The sequence below is a fragment of the Lithobates pipiens genome, unplaced genomic scaffold (genome assembly GCF_037356315.1).
Source record: "Lithobates pipiens isolate NorthernLeopardFrog02 unplaced genomic scaffold, aLitPip1_a1.2 Scaffold_8, whole genome shotgun sequence".
Classification (NCBI taxonomy): domain Eukaryota; kingdom Metazoa; phylum Chordata; class Amphibia; order Anura; family Ranidae; genus Lithobates; species Lithobates pipiens.
Genome location: NW_027507903.1, coordinates 4,258,163 through 4,270,662, shown reverse-complemented (window position 1 = coordinate 4,270,662; position 12,500 = coordinate 4,258,163). Strand labels below are relative to the sequence as shown.

The window sequence follows — 12,500 nt, the reverse complement described above, 5'->3', positions numbered from 1 at the left end:
CAGATGCAGAAATGCTAACAGGACAAGCAGTTACTGTTATAAAACAAGAAAACAGGAAAATGAGTCAAAAAGCACTTCTAGAAGAAGGCGGGTGCATAACACTGCCGGCCACCCCCATCTGCCAGCAATTTACCTCCAAAGCCCTTCAGCTCAGAACGGGATAAAAGAATATAAATATATTATATATATATATATATATATATATATATATATATATATATATATATATATATATATATATATATATATATATATATATATATATATATAATTTTATAGAATATGGTTGTGTCCTTTTGACCGGGTCTACACAATGGAGCCAAACTGTTTTGCATGAGACGCAGCTAAAGCCAACCCATTGCCAACGAGGTGTGTGGCTTCAGCTACGCCCCTGTGGCGCGTTTCGTCCCTGTGATCAGGGCTTGGTCATAGAGGTGTAAGATATGTGCGAGACTTACATTGGCACCATCGACCGTGAAAGGGGGAAGTGAAAACGTGTGTGATATTTATTAACAAGGAAGGTGTGTTGAAAATAAGAGGCGAGACAAAAAAAAAAAAAAAAAGTACCGAGAAAGGGGAAAAAATAAAAACGGAATAAAATTGGTGAAAATCACGAACAGAGAGAAAAATTTCAAAGGTATTAAAGAGTGAATTTTTTTTTTTAAAAAGGAGGAAAAAGTAAAAATAAAAACTTATGAAAAGAAAAATATCACACGCTATTTTATTTTAAATTAATTTTCCTCCTTTTTTTTCCAGTTGTTTATACCTTTGAATAAAATTGATGAAAATCATGAATGAGAGAGAAAAAAATTCCAAGTTATAAAGAAGTAAAAAACTGAAAAGGGGGAGGAAAAACGATTAAAAATGAAAATAAAGTGTGAAAAAAATTAGAATTTTTAATTTTACTATAACTTTTAATTGAATTTTTATTTTATTATAACTTTTAATTACATTTTTATTTTATTATATACGGAAACGCTGCAAAGGCCTCACATCTCATTAGCACCAGGTGGGTTGGAGAAGTATTCGTTGGAGTAGCGCTGGCTGAGGCCTCACATCCCATTAGCATCAGGTTGGTTGGAGAGGAGCGGAGGCCTCTCACATTGTTAGCGCCGGGTTGGTTGGAGCGGTATTCGCTGGAAGAGAGCTAGCTGAGGCCTCACTTCTCGTTAGCATCGGCTTGGTTGGAGAGGAGCTAGCTGAGGCCTCTCATTGTTAGCGCGGTATTTGCTGGAACGGAGCTGGCTGAGGCCTCATCTCAGCTAGCACCGGGTTGGTTGGAGTGGCCTGGCTGAAGCCTCACCTCATTTGTGTAGGCTTGGTTGGAGCGGAGCTAGCTGAGGCCTCACATCTCCTTAGCGTTGGGTTGGTTGGAGAGGCGCTAGCTGAGGCCTCTCATCGTTAGCTCGGTATTCGCTGGAACGGAGCTGGCAGAGTCCTCACATCTCGGTTAGCACCAGGTTGGTTGGAGTGGTGCTGGCTGAGGCCTCACATCTCGTTAGCGTTCGGTTGGTTGGAGAGGCGCTAGCTGAGGACTCACATCGTTCGCTCGGTATTCACTGGAACAGAGCTGGCAGAGTGCTCACATCTCGGCTAGCTTTGGGTTGGTTGGAGCGGATCTAGCTGAGGCCTTACATCCCATTAGCATCGGGTTGGTTGGAGAGGAGCTAGATGAGGCCTCTCATCATTAGCACAGTATTCGATGGAATGGAGGTGGCTGAAGCCTCACATCTCGGCTAGCATTGGGTTGATTGAAGTGGCGCTGACTGAGGCCTCACGTCTCGTTAGAGTCGGGTTGGTTGGAGCGGAGCTAGCTGAGGCCTCACATCTCAGCATCAGGTTGGTTGGAGAGGAGCTAGCTGAGGCCTCACATCTCAGCATCAGGTTGGTTGGAGAGGAGCTAGCTGAGGCCTCACATCGTTAGCGCCGGGTTGGTTTGAGTGGTATTCGCTGGAACGGAGCTGGCCGAGGCCTCAACATCCCGTTAGCGTCGGGTCGGTTTGAATGGTGATCGCTGTGGCGGCGCTGGCCAAGACCACACATCACCTTAGCACCTGGGTCGGGTTTGAGTGGCATCTCGTGCAAAACAGTTGGACATTTCTGGATGAGTGAACCCGACCGCCTGCTCCAATTTTCTGAACACCGCCAAGCCTCTGCTTCGAGCGGCGCCTCAAGTTTCTTCATCTACACAACAGGTTGAGTGAAGAAAAAGGTTTACAGACCTAGAGAGCGATCTTTTAAAATAAAATTGCACTGAAGATAAAAATTAAGACATTGTGACGGGCTTCAAGTGAGGTTAGGGTGTACTTTTGGTCCCGGGGCCCATACAAAATCCCACTAAAATTGTGAATCAACATGAAGTCAGGAGTAAGTTAACAAAATACAAGGCATCCGATAGGCAATTTTTTTTTTTCTCAGAAGTCCAGGATGGTAACAGCAGCCTTGTTGTTCCAGAACACCTTAAGAACCATTTTCAGCGCAAGATCTTCCAGATGGGAGTGGCCCAATGCCGGGGCGTGAGAGTACATATCACGTGAACAAATACCAAGGCTGCAAACCACACAATCACCATGGAAGCAGTACTAGAAAGCCGGGGAGACTGTCTGATTTCAGTTCAGAAATAGTCTTCAGCCACGCACCCAATGCGTCTAGAATACTGGACAAAAGTTCAGATGTCTCCAGTCACTGATAAACATGGCTGTCTCGGGTCTGAAGGCTAGGCTGGTGGTGTGAAGCCTCACCTCCCCCTTACAATCCACATGATCATTCACAATGAAGAAAAACACGCATTCTTCTCATCCGCCAGTCACTTGTAAGGTCACACTAGAATGATGGCAAGCAAGCCTTGGACACTCGCTGCTACATCTTGAGCAGAAATGGTCGATATGGAGACTATACAGCCTTCCTGTGGTATTCAGGGGGTGCAACCTCATAGTCGCTGGCACTGAACAATGTGGAGGAATTTTTGGCCAAATACCTGGAAAGTATGAAAGAGAAAAAAAAAAGTTTAATAAGTAGTACTTCTGTAAACAGTTTACCAATTAAAGTGAAACTTTACCCATAACAACTTGATAAAAAAAAATAATGTTCTTTAGCAAGAAACATACATTCCACAATAATCATGCTACCAAAATGTGTGTGCTGTAAATTGCCACCAGCACGGCTCCAGTTTCTTCTTGCTGGGAGGCAGCCATTTTGCTGAAGCCCAGTGCCCCTGCTTTAAATCATAAAGCGCAACTAAACCCATCAACGTACCAGTTTGATTTGATTTTGCTATCAACCAAATTGTCAAACCATCAAATGGCCAGCGTTAGAACTAATCAAATGCACAGCACCATGGCAGGTTCAGCTCAAAACAGAAAGGGTTTAATTCCCCTTTAAGGCTGTCAGTAGATCGACCTCTACAAACGCCACAGTGCCTAAAAATGGAGAGCTACTGAGCATGTGCACAGCAGGGTGAGACATGGTATATTATTGGATTTTAACCACTTGCCGACCAGTCGCCGTCATTATACTGCAGCAGGTTGGCATGATCTCGCAAGCTGTTGTAGCTATACGTCGGCTCCTTTAAGCAGAATAGCAGGCAGGCGCCCGCTGCACTGCGGGGGTGCCGATGCTTGTGGACGCCAGTCGCGACGACCGTCGGCCACGAGAGGCAAAAGAGGGACGCGTGTGTGTGTGTATATAAACACACAAATCCCTGTTCTGAGAGGAGATGCAGATCGTGATTCCTAATAGGAACCACGATCCGTCATCTTCTAACCAGTGTAATGTGTGCTGCTTTTACTAAGAGATGTGCTTTTCTCCTCTGCTTTGCAGGGAGGAAAAAAAAAAAACTGCCACATCGTTGCTCAGTGTATAGAGCCCTGTGTTGTTAGTAAACACTGATTTGCTAAACTGATCAGCAGGCCGCGGCCACCTCCTGAACTGTGTCATATGCTTTTAAAAAATCCAGATACACCACGTCTACGGACCTTCCTTTATCTAGCTGGCAACTCACCTCCTCATAGAAGGTTAGTAGATTGGTTTGGCAAGAATGATTCTTCATGAATCCATGCCGATTACTGCTAATGATACCGTTCTCATTACTAAAATCTTGTATATAGTCCCTTGTCATCCCCTCCAAGAGTTTACATACTACTGATGTTAGGCTAACTGGTCTGTAATTCCCAGGGATGTATTTTGGGCCCTTTTTAAAATATTGGTTCTACATTGGCTTTTCTCCAATCAGCTGGTACCAGGTTGAGTGTTTGACTGTGTGCAATGTGCAGTGACTGGGGCACAACAGAACACTTATTCCCAGAGAACTTTGCTGTGTAGTGAGGACAGTAACAGATCCCGAGTGCCGTATAAAAAGGACACTGGCAGATATATTGGGGACGCTTGGTTACGTGAGGAGGCGCACCTGGTTATATGATAAGCACTAAAACCAGTGGAGACTGGTAAGTGCAATAGCCATAGGGAACTGCACAGGAGGTGTGGTGAAGGAGCAATTGCCACTTGTGAATCGCCTATCAACACTTACATGGTTTTCTGACACAGTCACCCTCACCTAATAATGAACTGTACAAATATCTTTGGCATGATTCAATTAACTGTTTTGGAGTTAATCTAATCTATTTTAGGAATAAATTAACCGTTTAACCCAAACTAGATCAGTGTTTAGCGGTATAGTGTGGTATTTATTTATATTAACTTTTTTTTATTTTTGTGTCATTTTTTTCGGTGTTCATAGACACGGGTCATAAGTAATGCCCCATACACACGATGAGATTATCGGACGAATGATCGTCCGTTTTTTATTGCATGCTAATCTCAGATCGAATCTGATGAGTTTACTAAAGTCACGAAAATTCCCGCACGACAGAAAAAAAATTTGGAAGTGATGTCATGTGTTGTAATGCATTTGTATTGCATTTTCGAACGATAGCTGTACTGATTAAACGAAAATCATACGATCTGGCATCGTATGAAAAAAATTTCCGTGCATGTCCGATAGAATAATATCGGACGAACTGTACTAATCGGCTCTCGAAAGCTCCGATTATCGTACAATCGCTTCGAAAGCAGTATTTTACGTACGATTTACGGATCATGTGTACGGGGCACAAGTGTCATTGTAGGATACTAATCTAAGCGCTGCTAGTGTTTTAGGAAATTTATCATTGTTTTTTTTCTGTGACATATCGTTTAAATTTTGAACTGGGAAGATAGCAGCTGCTAATTTTTCGTGTTATTTGTAAATAACAATTTTACCGTGAGCGGAGAGGGAGTGTATTTTGGATAAATTCTGATTTGTATTATTCTGGTACCATTCCAGTCAGCAGACGGTCAGTAAAAATTAGGATTAATGGTCTGGCAATTACTTGACTGAGTTCCCCAAGTACCCTCGGGTGCAAGCCATCTGGTCCCGGTGATTTATTAAAGCGGGAGTTCCGCCGTTTTTTTGTTGGTTTTGTTTTTATTTAAAGTCAGCAGCTACATGTTGGCACCCAAAGCTGATCTCTCGATCGGCTCTCGGGTGCTGCCGCCGCCATCTTGGGTATGGGAATCAAGAAGTGGAGCCTTGCGGCTTCATTTCCGGGTTCCCTACTGCGCATGCGTGAGTCGCGCTGCGCAATAAGGATGGCCCCCGCTGTCTCGCGTGTGTTTCCCAGCAGACAGAGGGGGACCCGCAGGAAGTGGCCTAAATATCCGCAGATCCTGCGGATATCTATGCCGGAAGTGGGTGCAAATACCTGTACTATAAAAACCTCCTCCCTGAAAAGGTGCCAATTGTGGCGCTGGAGGGGGGGTTCCAATGAGCGGAAGTTCCACTTTAGGGTGGAGCTCCGGTTTAATGTTAAGTTTCAAGTCTAATTTTAATTCTGTCCTCTGTTGGCCATGAGGGTGCTTCCTGTGATGTGTCATGGTCATCCGCAAAGCTACAAATCACAATAAATCACTCACTTCAGGAAGTCATGCAGGTAGTTCAGTAGAAGGGCCAAGCTCTTCTCATCCAACGGAGTATATGATAACATTGCTCCAATACGAACTATATGGACCAGAAACAAAAAAGGTGAATGTAAGAAGAGAAGAACAATAATAAAGGGTAATACATAGTACCAGAATATGTATCGCTTACCAAAAAGGCGTAGCAGGTGGGGAGCACCATAGACTTGGGACATTGGGGAATCAGGGTGATCTGCCAAGATATCCGCATACTGAGGGCGCTCAAACTTGTACAGTAGCTGTGTGCCCAGCATAACATTAAAGTATTCCTTAATACCCGCTACAACTTCATTCACTGCAAATTCCCTGCAAGAAGATCACAAGTCAAATGGGTATAAAAAAAAAAAAAAAAAAAAAAAAAAAAAAAAACAATATATATTATATACATACATATTATACAGTGCCTTGAAAAACTATTCATACCCCTTGACATTTTCCACGTTTTGTCATGTTACAACCAAAAACAGATGTATTTTATTGGGATGTTATGTGATAGACCAACAAAATGGCACATAAATGTGAAGTGGAAGGAAAATGGTAAATGGTTTTCAACATTTTTTTTTACAAACAAACATGTGAAAAGTGTGGGTGTGGCGCATTTTCTATTCAGCCCCCTTTACTCTGATATCCCTAACTAAAATCTAGTGGAACAAATGGCCTTCAGAAGTCACCTAAATTAGTAAATAGAGCTCACCTGTGTGTAATTTAATCTCAGTATAAATACAGCTGTTCTGTGAAGCCCTCAGAGGTTTGTTGGAGAACCTTAGTGAACAAACAGCATTATGAAGGCCAAGGAACACACCGGACAGGTCAGGGATAAAGTTGTGGAGAAGTATAAAGCAGGGTTAGGGTATAAAAAAAAAAAAAATCTCCCAAGCTTTGACCACCTCAAGGAGCCCTGTCCAATCCATCATCGGAAAATGGAAAGAGTATGGCACAACTGCAGACCTACCAAGACATGGCCGTCCACCTAAACTGACCGGGCCGGGCAAGGAGAGCATTCATCAGAGAAGAGCCAAGAGGTCCATGGTAACTCTGGAGGAGCTGCAGAGATCCACAGCTCAGGGGGGAGAATCTGTCCACAGGACAACTATTAGTCGTCTCTCCACAAATCTGCCCTTTATGGAAGAGTGACAAGAAGAAAGACATTGGAGAAAGAAAGTCATAAGAAGTCCTGTTTGTAGTTTGTGAGAAGCCATGTGGGGGACACAGCAAACATGTGGAAGAAGGTGATCTGGTCACATGAGACCAAAATGGAACTGTCCTAAAAGCAAAATGCTATGTGTGGGGAAAACCAACACTGCCCATCCCCCTGAACACAACCTCCTCACCATGAAACATGGTGGTGGCAGCATCATGTGGTGGGGATGCTTTTCTTCAGCAGGGACAGGGAAGCTGGTCAGAGTTGATGGGAAGATGGATGGAGACAAATACAGGACAATCTTAGAAGAAAACCTGTTAGAGTCTGCAAAAGACTTGAGACCGGGGCGGAGGTTCACCTTCCAGCAGGACAACGACCCGAAACATCCAGCCAGAGCTACAATGGAATGGTTCAGATCAAAGCATATTCATGTGTTAGAATGGCCCAGTCACAGTCCAGACCTAAATCCAGTTGAGAATCGGTGGCAAGACTTGAAAATTGCTGATCACAGACGCTCTCCATCCAATCTGACAGAGAGATGAGATATTTTGCAAAGAAGAAGAATGGGCAGAAATGTCCTCTCTAGATGTGCAAAGCTGGTAGAGACACCCCCAAAAAGACTTGCAGCTGTAATTGCCGGGAAAGGGGGTTTTACAAAGTGTTGACTCTGGGGGGAGCCACACAAATGCCTCCCACACTTCACATATTTGTAAAAAAAAAATTGAAGACCATTTTATCATTTCCCTTCCACTTCACAATTATGTGCCACTTTGTGTTGGTCTATCACATAAAACTGGAGTTAGTACTTACCGGTAACTCCTTTTCCGGTGGTCTTCCAGGACAGCCCTTGAGAGATGGAGCTCCTCCCATCGACACAGGAAACACATTGCCACAGTTCAAAAGGCGGTCCCTCAGGTCCCTGGTCAGTCATTCACCAAGAACCGAAGGATGGAACTGAAAAACATATAAACCATAACAGGTAATAACATTAGTACATCACTATAATCAAATAAAGGGTGGGATCGTGCTGTCCTGGAAGACCACCGGAAAAGGAGTTACCGGTAAGTACTAACTCCAGTTTTCCCAAGTGTTCTTCCAGGACAGCCCTTGAGAGGATCCCCAAGTACTTACCAGATTAGGGGGGGACCACGGCCTGGAGGACTTTCCTCCCAAAGGCCTGATCCTGACTAGACATTAAGTCCAGTCGGTAATGCCTTGTAAAGGTGGAAAAGCTTGACCATGTGGCTGCTTTACATACCTGCTCCGGGGTGGCACCAGCTCTTTCTGCCCAGGATGCAGACAACGCTCTTGTGGAGTGAGCTTTAACACCCTCAGGAGGATCTCTATTCAAGGCCTTATACCCCTCTGCTATAGCTAGCCTAATCCATCTAGCTATGGTTACTTTTGAAGCTTTCTGTCCCCTACGCTGTCCGGAAAAAAGGACAAAAAGGGAGTCTGAGATTCTGAATGGATTTGTTATTTTAAGATATTCTAGAATACACCTCCTCACATCCAATAAATGAAAACGTTCCTCTTTCTCATTTGCTGCATTTTGACAAAATGAAGGGAGGACAATATCTTGGGACCTATGGAAGCTAGATGCTACCTTTGGTAAGAACCCAGGGTCTGTCTTTAGAATGACTCTGTCTTCTAGGATCTGTAGGAATGGTTCCCTGATGGAAAGTGCTTGGATTTCACTGACCCTACGGGCTGAAGTGATTGCCACCAGGAGAACTGTCTTAAAGGTAATAAGCCTTAGGGAGGCCTCTGAGATAGGCTCAAAGGGTGACCCCAAGAAAGCCTTTAGCACAACTGCTAAATCCCAGGATGGGACTTTTGTGATTCTGACTGGCTTGCGTCTAGCGACTGCCTTACAGAATCTAGCGACAAAAGGATTTTCCTGTAAGCGTTCATCTAGGTATACACTTAAGGCAGCTATCTGTACTTTAATAGTACTTAGGGTTAAACCCTTGTTTACACCTTCCTGTAAAAACTGTAGAATATTAGCCGTATTTATGTCCCGGCTATTCAGCCAGCTATTGAATTTTTTCCAGACTTTTTTGTAAATAGCTCTCGTGACTGGTTTGCGACTCTGTAGTAAGGTCGCAATTACCTCGTCTGACAGGCCCTTACTCCTTAAGATTTCCTCCTCAGTAACCACGCTGACAGCTTCAGTGTGGCGACCTGCGGATGGTAAAGAGGTCCCTGCGACAGGAGGTCCTGTCTGTAGGGAAGTCTTAGAGGCGGACAGTCTGTCAATTGTAGCAACGTTGTGAACCACGGTCTCCTGGGCCAAAAAGGTGCTACTAGAATCAAACAGGTTTTCTCCTTGAGGAATCTTGCTAGGACCCTCGGAATGAGATGAAGAGGGGGAAATGCATACGCCAGACTGAAAGTCCATGGAGTTTGCAAGGCATCTACCGCCAGGGGTTGATCTCCTGGGTTTAGCGAGAAAAAATTGGGAACCTTTGCATTTTTCTTGCTCGCAAAAAGGTCTACCTCTGGTTCTCCCCAGTGAGCTGTTATGAGATTGAATGCCTCTGGGTGTAAGGACCATTCTTGGTTCGAAATCTTTTGTCGACTCAAGAAGTCCGCCTTGTTGTTCAGCTCCCCTTTCAGGTGAACTGCAGAAATGGATTCCAGATTGGCTTCTGCCCACTGGAGAATGCGTCTGGCTACCACCATCAAACGAGGACTTCTGGTTCCTCCTTGTTTGTTTATGTATGCTACAGCCGTCGTATTGTCTGAACGGACTTGTAGATGGTGACCCTGTATTGCGGGGTGGAAAGCTAGAACAGCTCTCAGGATTGCTGTTAGTTCTTTCCAATTGGAAGAGAAACATTTCTCCTCCGGGGTCCACTTGTCCTGGACCCAGCTTGAGCCTAGGTGGGCTCCCCAGCCCCAACTGCTCGCATCCGTTGTTAGTGTTGAAGTGATAGGAAGGACCCAATGAACCCCTTTGTTTAGGTTCTCCCTGTCCTTCCACCACCAGAGGGAGCGTTTTACCCTTGAGGGGATCGATACCTCCTCCTCCAGATCTCTGCCTTTTAATTGTTCTAACAGAAAACCCTGAAGTTCTCTTTGATGGAACCTGGCCCATTGTACGGCTGGAATGGCTGCCGTCATAAGACCTAAGACCGACATTACTTCCCTCACCGTACACTTGGGGCTGCATTGAAGAAAAGATATTCTCTGCCACAGATTCAAAATCTTTTCTTCCGGCAGTATAATTTTCTGATCTACAGACTTGATCCAGTACCCCAGATACAGGATCTCCTGTGTTGGGGTTGTCTTGGATTTCTCCTGACTGACAATCCACCCTAATCGACTCAGACTGAGTTGAGTCAATTCTAGGTCCTGAGAAAGACGACTCTCTGAGTGGGCTGTTAGGAGCAGATCGTCTAGGTAGGGGATAATTGAGACTGATTGAAGCCTCAGAGGAACTAAAGCCTCTCCGAGAACCTTGGTAAAGATTCTCGGAGAGGATGATAGACCGAAGGGAAGTGCTCTGCACTGAAAGTGGTAAACCTTTGTGTCTATCTGCACTGCCATTCGAAGAAATTTCTGGCATTCCTCCCTTATTGGAATGTGCAGATAAGCATCCCTTAGGTCCAGGGTTGCCATAAATGTCTCTTTCTGCAGGAGATTCTTTATGGAATAAATGGACTCCATCCGAAATCTCTTGTAACGGATGGAGCGATTCAGTGGACGGAAGTTCATAATTAGTCTGAATCTCCCTGACGGTTTTCTTACCACAAAGATGTGCGAGTAAAAACCGTCCCCTTGTTCCTGAATAGGGACTGGTGTCAATACTTCTTGATCTACCATTTCCCCTATTAGTAAAGGTAAGGCCCTGGCCTTTTCTGAGTGACTTGGAAGCTTTGTCACCAGAAACTTGGAAGGAGGGTTGCTGTGAAATTCCAGCGCATGACCCCTTTTTATTATATTTAAGACAAACTCGTTCGAGGTTGTCTCTTCCCATTGAGGAAGAAATTTGCTTAATCTTCCTCCCACAGGAACCCTGACGTCACTGGGGTTTGGGATCCTGATTGGGGCGGCTAAACAGTATGCCCCCTTTTTCTTTCCCTTTCCGACCAATGCTTTTTGGGGGTTGAACTCTTCTCTGATTTAGAGGGTTCCTTAAAGGGACGAAAAATTTTTCTTTGAAAATTTTTCTTTTTTGCGGGAAAGGTTTTCTTTTTGTCCGCCGTCCTTTCTAAGGCGGAGTCTAATTCAGGCCCGAAGACTAAGTCTCCTGTAAAAGGGACGCTGCACAGGCGGGTTTTAGACGCCGTGTCTCCCCCCCAGGTTTTCATCCATACTGACCTCCTTGCTGCCACTGAAAGTGCTGCAGATTTAGCCGTAAATTTAACGGAGTCCGTGGAGGCGTCAGAGATGAAACTGGTGGCCTTAAAAAGCATAGGGAAGGATTTCAAAAGCTCCCCCCTAGGAGTGCCTGCCTTTAAGTGTTCTTGTAGTTGCGATAACCAGAACTCCAGGTTTCTAGCTACACAGGAAGTGGCTAGAGCTGGTTTTAAGCCTGCCATAGAGGCATCCCAGGCCCTCTTTAAGACAATGTCTGTTCTCCTGTCCATGGGATCTTTCAGGTGGCCCATATCCTCAAAGGCCAGATCAGCCTGCTTTGAGATTTTGGACAGAGGGGCGTCTAGTTTTGGATTTTTATTCCAGACCGCCTCTGGGCTCTCATCAAAAGGGAACCTTCTCTTAAGGGATTTAGGAAAGAAAACCTTCTTGTCTGGTTCAGACCACTCCTTAAGGACAAGGTCAGAAAGCACCTTATGTATAGGGAAAACCCTAGCTTTCTTTTTCCCCAGAGCCTCATACATTTGATCATGTCTGGATAACTGAGTTTCTTCCTCCTCAATTTCCAGCGTATCATAGATAGCCCCCATTAGCTCATCTACTTCCTCGAGAGATAATCTATATTTTGAGGCTTTAGATGCTGCTTGATCCTCTTCCTGACCGGAGTCAGTGTCAGAGGATTCGGGACTAATCAACGTGGGGCTAGGCTCCCTGACCATACGGGGCTCCCCTGAGCTGGGTGTTGTAAGGCATGGTGAGGATGAGATTATAGTTGTTTTACTCGTGGAGGCAGCTGCAGCTGATCCCACGTCAGTGATTAACTCCCGGAGGGACTTAAAGGTCGACGCCATTTCCTCTTTAAAGGAGCCCAAAAACTTTGCTAAAGGGGAATCTGCCTCAGATTTAAGCAAGCTTGCAATGCATTGCTTGCATAGGGCTTTGTTAGAGCCCGAGGACAACCTATTCCCACAATTAGGGCACTTTTTGCGGCCTGTCTTGTCTTCCCTTGGCATCTCTTTAGCCTGAAAATAAGAAGACAAAAGGA

General features: G+C 44.8%; 1 protein-coding gene across 4 annotated transcripts in view; it reads right to left on the bottom strand.

Annotated features, from left to right (window-relative positions):
• Positions 1–893: 893 nt before the first annotated feature.
• Positions 894–12,500, bottom strand: part of MORF4L1 (mortality factor 4 like 1) — an 84,987-nt gene continuing 73,380 nt past the window's right edge. For all 4 annotated transcript variants that reach the window (XM_077469171.1, XM_077469168.1, XM_077469169.1 and 1 more), the window contains 3 exons: positions 6,125–6,297; positions 5,950–6,034; positions 894–2,977 (listed from right to left, as the gene is read on the bottom strand). In XM_077469171.1, coding sequence (XP_077325297.1) covers positions 2,893–2,977; positions 5,950–6,034; positions 6,125–6,297 — 343 coding nt within the window. In that variant the 3' untranslated portion in view covers positions 894–2,892. The remainder of the gene's footprint in view (positions 2,978–5,949; positions 6,035–6,124; positions 6,298–12,500) is intronic.